Here is a 15737-nt window from a genome sequence, read left to right on the forward strand (position 1 = left end):
TATCAAGCTGTGCTTTGTTCGGGTGTGGAGGAGCTTGTGGGGCTGCCTCCTCTTCATGGCCTTGTAAGATGGTTTGGATATAAACATCTTTTATACATTACCTAGTATTTTTCTGTCTATTTTATAGATAAATGGACTCCAGTAAAGTTTGCCTAACTTGTTTTTTATTAATCATGTCTCTTTGTATACAGTCTCATATACTCTATATTATACTCTAGCAGGGCCCTGCTTCACTGGGTACTTTAGTCTTGAATACAACAAATAAAACTAATGGTTTCCTGAAACTATGTATTTGTATTTCCCTCCTGTGGCTTATGTCTGTATACTTTGAAGCATCTGCAATGACGCAGCTGTAGTTTAAGGGCCTGTGTGAGAAGTGTTATTTACAGTTACTATCAGTTGCTCTCATGCGTCTTTAACTGTGCAATAAATAGATATGCATAGGGACAGAATTAAGAAACTATTTCTCACTGCTGATACTATCTTGTGGAGCATAGCTGACCTATGTGACACAGGACTGGTTGTGCCGATTGTGTCCTTCCCATCTCATTTGTGACTGCTTCTATTTTGATATTTTCACTGAAAGGTGATGGAGCTGGTGTGAATTTGTGAATTGCTCTGGTTGTCCCATAAGTATTCCTGATGAAAAAAATTGAACTGGAAGATCCTCCATTTGTGCTTGAATCTCTTCTTAAAGAAATAAAGCTTGAGCAAACCCTCCAGCAAAATGCTGAGTAGAATCATAGAATATCTCAAGTTGGAAGGGACAAGTAAGGATCATGGAGTCTAGCTCCGTGCTTCTTGCAACACTACCTAAGGCTAAACCATAGGAGTAGAACTTTTCGGAACAGACAGAATGTATCGGGTAAGAAGTTTTCTCAGAGATGTGTGTACCCGGGCTGAAGAAGTAAATGCAGACTGAAGATTTAAAGCCACTGCGAGCTGATCTGCAGAAGTTGGTTGGAAGCCACTTACAACATCCTCTGTGGAAACCAGCTGTGTTACTGTTCTGTGCTGTGTCCTGTGCTATTTTTTTCATGAGGCTCATATAAATACGAGAGGGACCTTAAAGTATTTGATAGTAAAATATAGTACTGCATTATATGAGAAGTCCTTACCCTTGCCTGCTTCCACAGTTCCCTTACAGATTTAAGTGACCTCAGGATGATTAGGTCTGTGTCTTTCTGAGGGTCCCTGGCTTTGTGCTGCATTTCTCTCCTACCTTCTTCCCAAGGTATAGTGCTTTGTGCCCTCTCTTGCTGCCACCCATCCCATTACAGAGGGAGCAATGTGCTATCATGGCTTCAGTCATCTCATTCAGGGTGGAAACTGCTTTCTATATTAATCTGTTAAAGGTGCTGAAAAAGATCAAGCAGGTTTGAGACTGAGAAGAACCATCCATTTTTCCACCCCAGCTTTTACTCTCTCAAGAGCAAGGCTACTGGAAAGAAGTTCCAGAGGCAGGGAAGTAGCAGCTCTGCTGTATGGCTGACGCTTAACTGTATGCATCCCTTCCACCATCCACCAACACTTCATATTGCACAGCCAAATGCTGGATGCTAAACACGTTATAAAGGTACAGTCCTAGGTCCTCAGGGAAGCAGTTTGAGCAGGTACCTAAAGACTTGATCCTGTAGCTATAATTGTAGTATCTGAAACTTGACTTTTTCTAGGAGTATGTGTAAAAGAGAGAATCAGTCTAGACTAAGCTGATTGTTGCCAAAGACGCTTTTGAGGAGAGACAGTAAAAATAATTTAGGTATAAGCAAACTTTTCCAGTGTGAACTTTTGAGTCGTGCTCTAAGAACCTTTGTTAGAAGCATTGCTGACTAGGGAATGAATACATGAGTAAGCAGAAGATTTTGATGCTGCTCATGTTTTGCTCACATCTTAGTTCTTATTTGGGTGTGTATCAAAGCAAGGTTTACATCCTGATATCGCTGAAGTGAGCTCTGCAGTGAAAGCCAGGGATGTTCCACCAAATGATAATTACCAATAACTGCCTGTCACTGCAAAATTTTTCCCTGAAGTAGTTAGTTCTTACTAGTGCTTTTTACTTTGAACTTATTCATTTGTCCAGGAATCTTTGTGAACTTGGCTATTTCTCTTCCCCTTCCAAGTTATCACCTGGGGGAAGCTGCAGGTTAATAGTGTCCTGTGCTATAATCTTCCCGTTTATTCATGTAGACAGCCTATCAAATGTGCAGAAATGGACCGCAGCTCTCATCAGCTGGCTAAGGGGATTAATGTAATCTAATACAGTGTGTTGTTACTCTGTAGATTACAAGGAGCAGGAGAGGTTTGGAAGCTGAGAGTGTGAGTTGGGAGGGGTATAAAAACCCCTCAGGAAATCAGTGGGCATCTCAATTTGTAACTTTTGAAGTTAATATACTGTGTGCAGCAAAATGTGTTCTCTGGAGTCTGGGGATACACTTGATGGGGAGGTGTCAAAGAGGATGCTTGTTATAAAGCTTCTGTTTACAATAAAGTACAATCAAGTAATACTTTGTGCTGAAATCTTGTCTTAATTTCATGTTCTTAAAGGGAGTGCAGAAATATTTTTGGTGTTTAAAGCATATATCTAGTGTTTCCTGTAGCTTGTTTAGTCTTATTAGGCTTATAAAGATGTTAGTCTTTTTAACTGGGTGTTACGTAACTGTGGGTATAATTAACTTTTTGGTCAAGACAGTAAAAACATACTCTGTGTATGTTATGTAGTAGCAAAATGTGTGTATATTAGGGCGTTCCATTGATTTGACAAATAATAGGTCATTAATGCCAGTCCACATCAGATCTCAAGTCACACCTACACTGCAGGCACAGAAATGAATACAGACTATATTAGCTTGCTTGACATGTCACGGTTAAACTGCACTTATAACAAGCTCAAGCATCTCTGCCACATTCTGGTCATGTCTGAAGTGTCTGTAGACAGGCTGCTAGGTTAAACTACAGATTCAGAGATGCTGTTCAGAGTCCGTCTTTTCTCATGCCTGTGTTACTTTAGGCATATTTAAACCAGGAAACTGCTTGGCTATTTCTAACACAGTGAAACTGAAAACTAAATGAACACTAAGTGGATGTCTGAGAAATGTGTCTGTCTGAGCAGGACCTTAGCAGATATGCATAACCCTCAGCTGCAGTGACATAATTGCATGAGAGGACTACCAAAAGTATATGGTCCTGTGCACTGGAGGTGACCCTGGGGCTGGTAAAGGCATTGGGGCTGGTAATGGGCGTCTGGGTACTTGTCAGTCCCGTCCCTCCAGAACTGGCTCCAAGCCCTTCTGGAGCTCCTATTTTATGGCTTGAAGTCCTTGTTGACTGCCTGTTCCATTCCTTGGTATTTTTATCATGTGAAGATTGGGGGGTGGGATAGAGGGGAGTGAGTGTGCATGTGTGTATGTATTTATGAGAGAAGTTAAAATGTGATGCAGACTGTATTCAGAGCTGCTGTATAATTATGAACTGTCAGCTTTCATGCACTGTAGGTTGGTTAGTGTGTTAGAGTATTCTGTTGGTAGTTTAACTGGACCCCTATGGTGCCAAGTGGTGTTTTCATTGCTAGGTAGTTGAGTGCTTAATAAATGTATCCAGTGGTATTAAGTAAATCTTATGGACCAGTCAACTTTTGCCTGTTTTCAGCTTTTAGAAACAGGACAGCTGCTAGACTTTTCAGGTGGCTTAGTTCACACATTAATTTTGAGCTCAACAAATTTTTCTCAGGAACTCTTTTTCCCCCAGTTACTCATCAAGTTGTTTTAAGAGGTGGTCAGCACTAAACAAAATCAAGGCCGTAAAGCAAAATGCTAAACAAGATAACTGCTTTTGTTGATCAGCAGTAATCCAAACAGGTGGATTAAAAGGCTATGTAAGTTACTCCCACAGGATGTAGACTCTGGAAAAAAATGCCATGTAAAAAACCTGTCTCCCCCATTCCCCAAGCTCCCCATTCTCCCTCTACTTTGAAGAGTAAAACTTTCAGATATCAGTTACATTCTTTTTGTTGAGTGTTATGTGGCTGACGTGAGATGTGGAAAAGTTTTGTCTAAAGCTTTATTTAAAGGAGTATAAAATAGTTTGGAACTTTAACTAAAACTGATGGGGAAAGGAATTAGGGTTGTTTGTACAGATGGGGTCAGAATGGAAATATTTCATCTACATGTAGGTATTTCCAGAATACCTCATATGATTTGGTAACCTGATCTACCTTTTCCATGAAAAAAGGGCATTTTGGGTGTCTTATCCAATTTAGTAACCTAGTCCTGAGTGTTTTTCCACTTCTCCCTAGTTTAGACTAGTTTAACTCAGTTGAATTCCATAAATTTTTATCAAACTGGAACTGATGTATAATGAAGGAAGCATCAGGTTGAAGTAATTACCAGTGAAACTGATAAGAATATTCAGAAGTCATGAAGTCAGTCCTTTGTTTTAGAATTGGAACTCAGTAACATCAGCACTGAAGTCAGACTTGCACTAGCATGCAAGGCGTATGTGAGATCAGGGAGAGAGGCCTTTCTTCTGATCCTAACTGCGTAGTCTGAGATGGGAAAGGTGGCCTGGCAAAGCGGGGAGTAAGCTGGAGCAGGGGATAAGGTAAGCCTGCAGTACCTTTTGCCAAACCACTGAAAATCTCTGATGGATTTACTTTCTGAACATATTAGTGGTCTTTCCCCTCTTGGAGGGAGATGCACTGCTGACAGCAGACAGGGAAGCCTGCACTGTTATTCTGTAAACCATCATAGTTGAAGAGGAAACTCCTTTCACCCGTGTTCCCAATATGATGTAACTTGTGTATGCTGAAGTGTATCAGGTGGGGCTGAGGGAGGAGAACAAAGCCTTAGAACCTCTCATCTATATTTGGTCTCTTTTGCATAAAATATGAGCAAGTAGATAAATGTGAAACTCTTTTTAAAGCTACTTTTTCCTCTGAAATAGTTTGGCACAGGTTCTGAAGCTTAGTTGTTGAATAAATAAACTTCTTAACAACTGCCCTTTGATTATTTATAAATGTAGGTTACAGCTGTCCTTTTGGGAAAGGCACATAGCTCATCATGTGAGAAACTGACAACTTTTTCTCTCCTTTTCAGAGTATCTCCTCTACAGAAGTCTGAAATAGTAGACATGGTCAAGAAACACGTCAATGCCATAACACTTGCCATTGGGGATGGTGCCAATGACGTAGGAATGATCCAGACAGCTCATGTTGGAGTGGGGATCAGTGGCAATGAGGGCATGCAGGCAACCAATTGCTCGGATTATGCCATTGCACAGGTCAGCGGCAAAAACCAGCAATTACCATATCCTGTTGTCAGAAATGTACTGTGCAACCATGTAGTGCTTCATGGCACTTGTTTGGGGTTTTTTGTTTTGGTTTTTTTAATTCCCCCCACCCCCATGATGTATCCAAGAACTGTGACCAGTTCTAGAGAGCTGGTTAGCATTTTCGTTTTAAGTATGTTACTTTGAATGTTATTTGGGTGAGTGCTCTCAAACTATCCTGTCAAATTCAGCACTGATTACCTCAGCTGAAGAGAAGAGTAAAAAGCATTTTTTGTCTTATTGAAGAAACCAAGATGTAGAATAAAGACTTAAAGAAACATAAGAAAGGAAGGAGATGCTTCAGTTGCTGGATGTCTTCTGAATAGTATTTACAGCTGAGGTGCTCTGTGTATGTGTTTGAGACTGATTGCAGGGCAAGAATTGATGGAGCTGACAAGAAGCAGAGGTGACCTGCTGTCTCCACAGTGATTTGTGAGCATCAATTGATGTTCACTTCTGGCAGGGTGTAGGCAGACTTGCTCTACCAAGTGATCTGAAATATTATAATATTCTGATAGCTTCAGTAGGGGATGTTTTGAAAAGGCACGGATAAAGCTCTCGTTTGCACAGAACTGTGTAATGTGTTAACCCTGCTATGAAGCAAAGTGGCAGTCTTGTATTGCTGCTCTACTCTGTGGTCTGATGAAGCACCCTGGCTTTCAAGCTTGAATAACTGAGACCTTTCATCAAATTTATCTTGAAGATTTTAGGCTGTTTTATTAAGGGCTTATTCTGTCATAAACAGTAGCATATTCCAAATACATAGCATAGGAGCTGCAATAATCATGAAGTCTGTGGTATCTTGTAATGATTTTCTCATTTTTAACTGCTGTAGACTATATAGCACTTCTGCTGTATAACTTAATTGAATGCTCTTTACTTAGACTTCCTCAGATTATTTGTTACTTCCATTTTTAATATGTAAGCTTAAGCAGCGAGGGTTTTGTCCACGGAGGGCCCTACACACTGAATTCCTTTTGTTAGCTGCAGTAATGTTAAATCTGAATAAGTAATCCATGTTCATGCGTTGCTTCTTCATTAACTAAAATCTCTGTCTTTGGATTTAGCGTTAGAATGCAGAAGTAAGTTGCTGTTTGTTTAAATCCCAGTATAGCAATGGATCTTTAGTTCAATATGAAATAAAAGCTAGGCACACCAGCACAGAATTTTAACTTTCAAAAAACAATAAAATTCTGTGGAACTCTATTTTTCTGTGACTGTGTAGAAGAGCTTTGTGCTGATTAGAAAACATATAAAGGTATCCCTCTTGTAAAGGAGACTAACCATATATGGTAGTGTATGGTTCAAAAAAAGTGTTCAAAAGAAAAACTTGATCTCCATGGGGTATATTTCTTTCAGCGAAGACATATAACTCTCACTAAAGTGTTACTGTATGTGCATGCCTTGAAGGCAGAATATGTTCTTATTGAGTAATTTAAGACGATCACTGTAATGTAGCATCTCATGTTCAAATGGTATTTCAAATGCAGTGGTGCCTGAAGTGGGCACTTATGGAAGAGAAAGTCGCTATATAGGCTTGTTCAGGGTTCCAGGAGGAATCAAAGCATAAACCAAACAAAAATAAAAAGGCAACTTGCCTGACTCCACTCCAAATAGCTTCTACAGGTGCAAAGCGCATCTGTTTTAATCATGCTTTTCCCTTGAAATGATACTGCACCAGTGATCCATATTTAGAGAATACCCAAATTAAATGACCTAACTGTGTAGAGGGACAATAGTAGAATTTAATAACTTCTCAGTGAAAGGCTTCATCATCTTAATCCAAAGAGCATCTGGTGCCTAGGGGCTACTACTTTCTCTTAACTAGGGAAACTTCTTTCTTAAACAAATGTTCATGTCTCAGTTCTCTTCTGAAAAATTTGGCTTGCAGTTTAGATGCATTTTCACTGTCTTAAATTCCCCCCCCCCCCCTCCCCCAATGGCATCACGTCATCCTTTAGTCAAGATGGGGAATATCGTTCTAAAAGATAATCTTTGTATAGAAAAGGTTATTCTAGTGTTGATACAGGCATGACTATGAAAACTAACAGAAAGTGTTTTTGCAGGTAGGCCAGCCAGAGGGTCGTATCCCCACTGAGGATTGTATCCCTACTGGCTCAAGTATGCCAGTGGCTATGCGTTTGTGTAATTTCAGTAACCAGCATCAAAACAAGTTTAATTCCTTGCTGCATCTTAATGGGACTCTTAACCAGTGTGAAGAGGCTCAGAACTGCGTTATTTGGTTTACTAATATCTTCCTTGCTGTGCTATACAGTGCACTCATTTTCATGAGAGTACAAACAGGAGAGCAGTTTATGGTAGGATTTTTCCTTGCCTTGAGCTCCAAAGGAGACTACATCTGAGATGGTCACTCAGTAGACTCAGCAGAGAGAAGCTTTCAGGGTATTTCTAACTATTCTCTACAAGAGGTGTTTGAGGTGACTTGTCAGGATGTAGTGGCAAGTTTCCCATCACTGCTGATGTGTTTTGGTAGTGAATTTTGTTGAGGAAAGTTGTAGCTGTGCTGCATATTAACTGAGGCATTAGGTGTCTAGTAGGGCAACTACTCCCTTGTGAGTGTTCCACTTTCTACCCAACTTGAGTCAGGACTGAGACTGAACCATGAAGCTTGGTTTACTTTTTTTTTCTCTCCTTCTTTCTTGCTGGCGTATCCTAACAAATCTGAGTTGCTGATGCATGGGGGAGAGGCTGTTCTTACAGGATTTGTGGTTCAGTGATTTCAGTGCTGGAAATCATGGGAGCAGAGCTGTCTCATGACAGTCCTAATTCATTACTGTAGCTTTCAGTTTCAGTTAAGTTTTGGTTAAGATAACTGATCTATAATCTAAATTTAGGAAGTCAAGCTTTTTCCTATCAAGTCATTTCATGGAAAAGGAAGCAAAGCAAATAATGGTCCCACCTTGGTGTCCCAAGAACCCTTGAGGTACATGTGTGTAAATCTAATCACCAGTTTGAACCGTCTGTAACTGAACAAAAGAGGAATGCTGCAGGCCATTAAAAAGTTCACGACAAAGCCAAGACTAGAAAATTCTGCATTTCCTAGGCTGCATTGTGAGTCTGCTTCTATAAAAGTCTATTTTCAAAGCAGCTGAAGTGAGAAGCTGAATTTGAGCTGTATCTGTGGTTCAAACTAGCATTAAAACATATCCGTTTTTACAAGATTAATTTACTTGCCCTTTTTGGCAAATGCTCCTTTCTTTATACAGTATTTTAGGTACTTTGTATAAGACACGATTGCGTACATTTTGTGGGATGGAAATGTTCATGTAAGTATTCATTCTCTATAAAGACTCTATGCATCTATTTTTCCACTTGTGTTGCCCCCTTGTGCATTATATTTCAGCTTGAGACAGTTCTAATTACTAGGCTGTTCATTTATCACAGAGAAAGGAGATTCTGAACCTTGAAGCCCTCAAACACAGGAATCTTCTTTGACCATGAAATAGAGTTTACGTTTATATACAGTCCACAAGGCTATATCATGTTAACCTTGCTTGATTTTGCTATCACTATGGTAATACTACTTGAAGACTTCTTGCTGTCTAAAATATTCAGAAGCTTTGCTACAAAAAAGGCTTTTTGTGTAAATATTCTAAGTGTTGATTTCTGCATGTATGTTCTGCTAAGCTATTTAAATATTGCGCTTGAAGACCGGCTTTCACAGCTCATCTAAGGTTTCTGTGGTTTGGGTTTTTGCTGTTGTTGTGTTGGGGTTGTTTGGTTTTTTTTTTCCCCTGAGGACAGGGGTTTACATTAACCAATTTTTTTTTAAACAATTCTTGATATATGTAAAAACTTGTTTCCTCTTTTCCAGTTTTCCTACTTGGAGAAGCTGTTATTGGTCCATGGAGCTTGGAGTTACAATCGAGTTACCAAGTGCATACTATATTGCTTCTACAAGAATGTAGTTTTGTATATTATTGAGGTAAGAATAAATAAATGGATGGGTCTTACTAGTCCTTAGTTCTCAAATGATCTGTTACAAAGAGAGAAACTCATCCAAATGGATTAACCTAAAAGGACTGATATTTTTGTCTGTGTTCAACAACTTAAATTGTTTCCTTTCTCAGATTAAGTTAGTTCACTTGAATCTTTTAATCTTTGCAAAAGGAAAGCTGAAGGTTTCAGTACAGTGAAGCCTTGGATATGAGATGTCAGGGAAAAAGTTCATTCCTCTGTGCAAATGTTCTTACTGAAAGCTTCTCTGTGTTCATGGACACATCAATTAGAGCTTACGTTTATAATACTTGAATTTGGGGCTAAAATTAAATCAAAAGTTGATTTAATAGATTTGGGAAGAACTCTACAGGCAAATAATAAGAGAGGCAAAAACTATAGTTGTTGCTTCCAAATTATGAAGACCATAGCTTAGCTGGAACTGAAATTGGTTTTCCTTGTATTTTGGAAAGACAGGACATAATTTTGCCCTACAATGCCAGTGAAAATGTAAAATAAATCAGGTTACTTAATTTAATGATATTTAAAATGTAACTGTGTTTTGAAAAATTAATTGCCTGAAGATGTTAAGTAGTGAAACTGGATTTGAGCGCTGAATACCATTAGGAACATTAATACATTGTGTTTCAGTCTGATTAGATAGTATAGTTTTCATGCTTCAGGATATAGTCTTGAATTTAAGAAGCATCAGGAAGGGATGTTTATTGTGTGCTGTTGCCTAGTTAGAAACACATGAGGACCTTGAGTGCAATGGATTGGTCACTTGAGTATCAAGTGGTCTCTTGGTACAGCAATTTCCACATTGTTCATCAGTTTTATTTATATATGTCTACATGTGTATATTAGGTTTTCTATTTCTTTCTACAGTTAAGCAGATGTGAATGAGGTTAACAGATAAGAAAATTAAAACATTTAAAACATTTATAATTAGGCAGCTAGTTATATTGTTTACAGGAGATAGTGGTTAAGTAATGTTTTACTATTCAATGAATGGTATCGTGGTCAGTGTGTGTATACCTGACTCCCTGTCTGATCGTCCTTTATGCGTTATGTTAGGCTCTTAGAGAGCAAATATTCTCCACTAAGTTGCTCCATTTTTCCTGTGCTATTTCTAAATTAGCTGTTGGCTGTTATAACTTCAACATAGATTAGTCTGTTTGCTGTGAGAGAGTTACACTACGCAATCAAAATCTCGTGATAGTGCTTTGCTGTGAGAGCAGGATGGTTGTGTGATATACAGTTTGTGAAATTATACAAGGAGTTCATTTTTTTCTAAATTTTAAGCATCCAAATCTTGACTGCATTCCAACTCTTCAGCCAGATTCACTGCCAAATATAAATCCATGTTCCTGAGACTTCACAGGTGTGTTCTCCTAGTGTAGAAGACACCCTTCATAGCACAGATGAAATTAGCACACTTAATTACTTAAGAATTGGTTCATGTTTTACTTTCCAAAATAGTCCTTAATTTGACTTGGGCCAGTCATAACTCACATTTTTAGTAAGGGTTTTTAAGTGTTATTGGAGATGACAATAATAAGCATTTTCTCAACAATTCAGAGAAAAAACCCAGCAACTCCCATGCTCAGTAAGAAACCCACTAAAAAAGTTCTTCAAATTATTTTTTTCTTTTGCATAATAATGAATAACAGGTTTGTGATAGCTTTCCAGGATTCTTTTCTCCATTTAAAAATTAGTATGGAAGCTCCACTTCTCATCCATTGTAGCAGCGTGTGTCTTTGCTTCATTTACTATAGTCTGCCAAGCAAATTTAAGTTCTACATCAAATGTTGTATGGCTAAATTATGTTTGCCCATGTGAGCAGCAGTGGAAGGGGTTGAAGACAGGTGAAGGCCTCTGAGACCTCCAGCCTGAGATAGCTTAATCATTTAACCAGAAGGAAGAATTTTATTAGCTAGAGATATCACTAAATGATACATAAAATGCAAGTCTGCTCTGAGAATATGAGGTCAGGTGTTCTCTTCACTGTAGTAGTCTGTGTTCAGTTCTTTCTGTATGCCGTACTGAGGCAAATGAGCTTTTGTGTCTCCTGATGTCAGTGATTAAGTGTGGGAGTCAGTTCCATCTAACATCTGAGAGCACTGAAAAAATTTGTTATGAGCTTTAGCTCTCCACCTCAGTTATACCCCTCTGTGCTTGTGCCGAATAGAAGTTGGGAGCAAGTTTAAGGCTTAAGAAAGGTGAAGCGACAGAAGCAATCATATAGACCTGCAGCAATAGGAAGAGCTCAGTTTGGTTTCAGTTCCCCTGGTAAGTTTGCTTTACTTAGTGGCGTTAAGGAACTTCCTCTCCAAAACTGTGTTTAACTAGCCAAACTACATGAAAAACAGACACCGATTTTGATACGTTAGGGATGTGGGGGAGAGAGACAAGAGGTCTCTAATTCTCTCTTTAGCCTTACATAAAGAAAGCTGAGTTGTTTTGTATTTCTTTTGTGAGGCTCAGGAGTGCTGATCAATTTGTGGTACAGTGTGATGCTCATGAAAGAGAAGCTCCATGAGGGGATAAATCCTTCATCTTTAGAGAATGGTAGTTGTGTGCCTGGCACTTCTGCACTCTTTCTTGGGCATATGGTATGTTCCTGATTGCTTCCCAATGCTCTGGACAAGTTTAACATTTACCTGTACTTCCTGCTTGGATGTGTGGTGTATGGGCAATATTCTTTCAGCATTGTAATGAAACAGGGATTTGAACTTGAAATACTTTAAGTTAATTTTCTAAAGGATTCTGCTGAGTAAATATTTATAGGGTTGAATCAAAAGCACATTGGTCAATATGACTGTCAGTTATACATTTGTTACTGTATCTGTTTTATTTCAATGAAGCTTTAACACCTGAGGAATAACTGTAGTAAGCCTTATGTAAATGAGTAGAAAGTTACCAAGACGGCTGCAGGGATGAAACGGAAGTATAAAGCTCCCTCTTTGGTGTCTGTTCCTGTATTTCCCATGTCTGGCTGCAGTAGCAGTGGGCACTGAAGCCGTTACTGAGGAAAGCCAATCATTCAGCATCATCCTGAAGCAGAAGGTCAGTGACAGGGTTTTGGCTTTTAAACATTTGACAGACAAATACCTGGGCATCATTACAAAACACCATCTCATTCGATTATTTATGTAGCTGGCTTTAAACTGAGTAGTGAAACAAAAGATCTGTTTCACATCTGTTGAGCAGATAGATTTCACTGGAGATGATATAAAGTTGTCCTGATGACATCAGAGCTTTGAAATATAGCTGATTTCAAATGTAAAAGAATACAGGAATGTTGCTTTCATGTCATGCTTGAAGTAGAAACACAGCAAGATCAAAGGCAATAACAGAAATATCAGGTAAGAGTTCAAGGCATTTGGGAATGGTTCTGTGGAAACAGTAGCATGGAAGATAGCTTTCAGGCCAACACAGTGTGCAGGAAGAATGTGCTCAATACTTCACTGGAGTATGTTGTTCATCTGAAACTTAATTAATATCAAGTGGTCTTGCATTATATATTGCAGAATGAGCTGGGGGCAGGAGGAAATAGATGGTCCCTGTGTCAAGGTCTGGCAGTGTCGGGCCATGACAGAGAAATGAATGGCAAGTGGGGAGGGAATAGCATAGTGTACATGCCCTGACACTGCGTTATTTTTCTTTTCTGCCTTACGAATCCAGAGGTAAGTTGTAAGCCCAGACTGGAAAGCTGTTTCTTTGTGGTGGCTGCGGGGGAAGTCTTATATGTGAGCAGTGTTAAACAAACACCAGGGTTATAGTTTCTCTTTTGGAGCTGAATTTTCAAGTTTTAAAAGCTGTAAGTAAACACAATGCTTAGATAAACATGCTTTTTAGACAGTGGTGATTTTGTGAGTCCAGCAAGGTCTGGCAATGAGAGCTGTTAAGTGCTCCACGTACTCTTAGTGGTCACCCTTCAGACTAGCCGACAGCACAGGCTGTGCAAAAACACAATGAAATGTTGCTGCTTGAGACTCTTCATTTGTATTTCCCATTTTCGTGCTTTCCTGTCAAACACAACAGGTATTTTTAAAAATATGGAAAGCAGACATGGGAATTTTAGCCCTCTTATCCAAATGGCATGCAGAATTGAGTGTATCTGATATGATACTAAAAAGTATACAGCTCTAATGCTTCTGTGTGCCTGTCCCTGTTTTATGTAATCTGACTTTTACCTACATCTCTGTGCTGTTTCCAACTGACTTCGCAATCTCAGGAAACAGCCAGGCAATAGAGAAACCTTGAACATCGATTTTTGCAGTGAGTCGAGGACTGAAGTGCAATAACTGTTGTCATAAAAAGCAACGCTGCTAAAAGATAAGAGCAGTATTTCCCCCCAGTCTTAAATTAAGAATAAGAACATCTGTGGTAAAATTCTCTAACAGGGATAACAATAATACAGGCAGTTAGCTGTTTTGTCATGCTTATGTATTCAAATTATTCAGTTGCCTGTTCAAATATTTCAAAAGTCAGTAGGCATTTAATAGCAATTTCCTCTGTCTGCATGTACTCAACTGGTGTGGTAAGCTTATAACAATGGTGTATCATGATGAAGCAAAGTTAGGAATGTATATGCGGTATCCATTTTATGTAATTTGGAAGTCTGGCTTTTTAATTCTCCCAAATGCATGTATATCCTAATTAAGTATCTCATTCTCTGTGGACAGGTGTTCTGAGATAGGCAAAAGGTGGGATTCAGTGTCCTTGAGATTGGTATCAGATGTTAATATAAGTGCCTGAGGGAAACCTATGCATTGTCCATGTAGATGGCCTGTATGGATGCTATGGTGTCATGGAAAGCAGTATAGGACTGGCAGGTGTGCCACAGGACCTGCCAAAGACTTTCACCTGTCCAAAGCAGCAGCAGCATTATTAGTACTTAGAGGTCTATGTTGAGGTAACCAAATCCTATCGAGAAAGTTAAGGAATCTTTTTTTTTTTTTTTCTCTCCCCATTCTTGTTTTTCATTTGTTTCTAAAGCATGTAAAAAGGAAGGAGTCCAAACCCCTCTGCTTGGGTATTGTTAATCAGTTCAAAACATGCAGTATATTTATGGAAGTTACAGTGCAGAACTTGCAGACCTGGAAAACACAGTAAGGGATATAGCATGAGGAGCACAACATGTGAGATTCACCACTGTCTCTTGATAATTTTTGGAAAAACAGTTCTTACGCGTGTGCTTATTTTTCTCTTGCACTGCTTATTATCAGCCTTGTACACAGGTTCAATGTGCAGAAGTAGAAGACCAAAGGCAGCACAGCATTTTGTCCTCTTCCCACCCACCAAAAAAAAGCTAATTGTAGGCTCCAAGAAAACATTTTTTAGTAGCAATAGTTATAGAAAACAGATCCTGCAAATCACCTGCCAAACTTCTTGGAATATCATAAAATAGAGTTGGCCACCTTAATCTGAAATAGTCCAGCTAGTGCTTGGCTTTTTTTCTTAAAAATATATCCTAATTCTTCCTCAGCTGTTTTACAGTGCCTAGTTTATATTACCACTGACAATTTGTCCCATATTTTAACCCCCCTGTTATATGAAGAAATTCAGAATTGCCTATAGGCTGGTCTCACCAACTTAAATCCGTGATGACTTATTGTTTTTTGGGTTCATAACTGAGTGTCTTAATCCCAAGAGTTTTCAAGGAATCAGTCAGAGATAAATCCATGCTAATTTTCCTTTCTTTTTTTTAGTGCTATGCACCACACAGTGAATAATTAGAGAGCAGTCCATCTTCCCTGAAATCCAAATCGACTCAACTATTAAACGACTGATTTTGAATTTCAAACCATTTTCAAAAGTGATGGAATGAGTACAGTATTGTTCTGACTTTGTATGAACACTGCCTTGATTACACCCTACAACCAACACGACTTGTCGTTTTTCAACATTCCAAATCATAAATGATAAATCAGGTTCCTTAGTGTGGTATCAAAATTTCTAGGTGAAACACCTAGCAGGTTCAGTACACGCCGCAATAGATTACTTCAAGAAGAGATCTACTGTGATATTTTATGGGGCAAATAATATGTTCAGAGTGCCTGGATTTATTTTTTTGTGTGTATCTCTATATACATCAGGGGTGTATGACAGGCACAGTGATTTTTTTTCCCCCTCTGTAAAATATGTGCTTAATTTGGTGTGGAAGATCTTAATTTCATATTTGGAGGGTTTATAACAAAGCAATAATAATGCTGATTGCTCAGCATTAGGAATGAAGCTAAACGTGTATTATGAAACGAAAACCCAAACCCCAGGGTTTTTTCCGTCAAACAAACCAGCTTTGAAATGAAAGAGTTCATTGTGCTTGATTTTTGACCCCACTTTCATTCCAAAAGTTTTCATATCAAATGTATATACAGAAGTTTTCAAATCAAATGTAACTCTTCTTATGGCTTTGAATATTGACTTGAAAAACATTGGCTTCTCTGACT

At 38.8% G+C, this 15737-nt stretch overlaps 1 protein-coding gene across 2 annotated transcripts in view; it reads left to right on the forward strand.

The window, feature by feature from the left end:
• Positions 1-15737, forward strand: part of ATP8A2 (ATPase phospholipid transporting 8A2) — a 299008-nt gene that overhangs the window by 140389 nt on the left and 142882 nt on the right. For both annotated transcript variants that reach the window (XM_064441126.1, XM_064441127.1), the window contains 2 exons: positions 5091-5274; positions 9158-9268. In XM_064441126.1, the coding sequence (XP_064297196.1) occupies positions 5091-5274; positions 9158-9268 (295 nt within the window). The remainder of the gene's footprint in view (positions 1-5090; positions 5275-9157; positions 9269-15737) is intronic.

The sequence above is a fragment of the Phalacrocorax carbo genome, chromosome 1 (assembly GCF_963921805.1).
Source record: "Phalacrocorax carbo chromosome 1, bPhaCar2.1, whole genome shotgun sequence".
Lineage (NCBI taxonomy): Eukaryota > Metazoa > Chordata > Aves > Suliformes > Phalacrocoracidae > Phalacrocorax > Phalacrocorax carbo.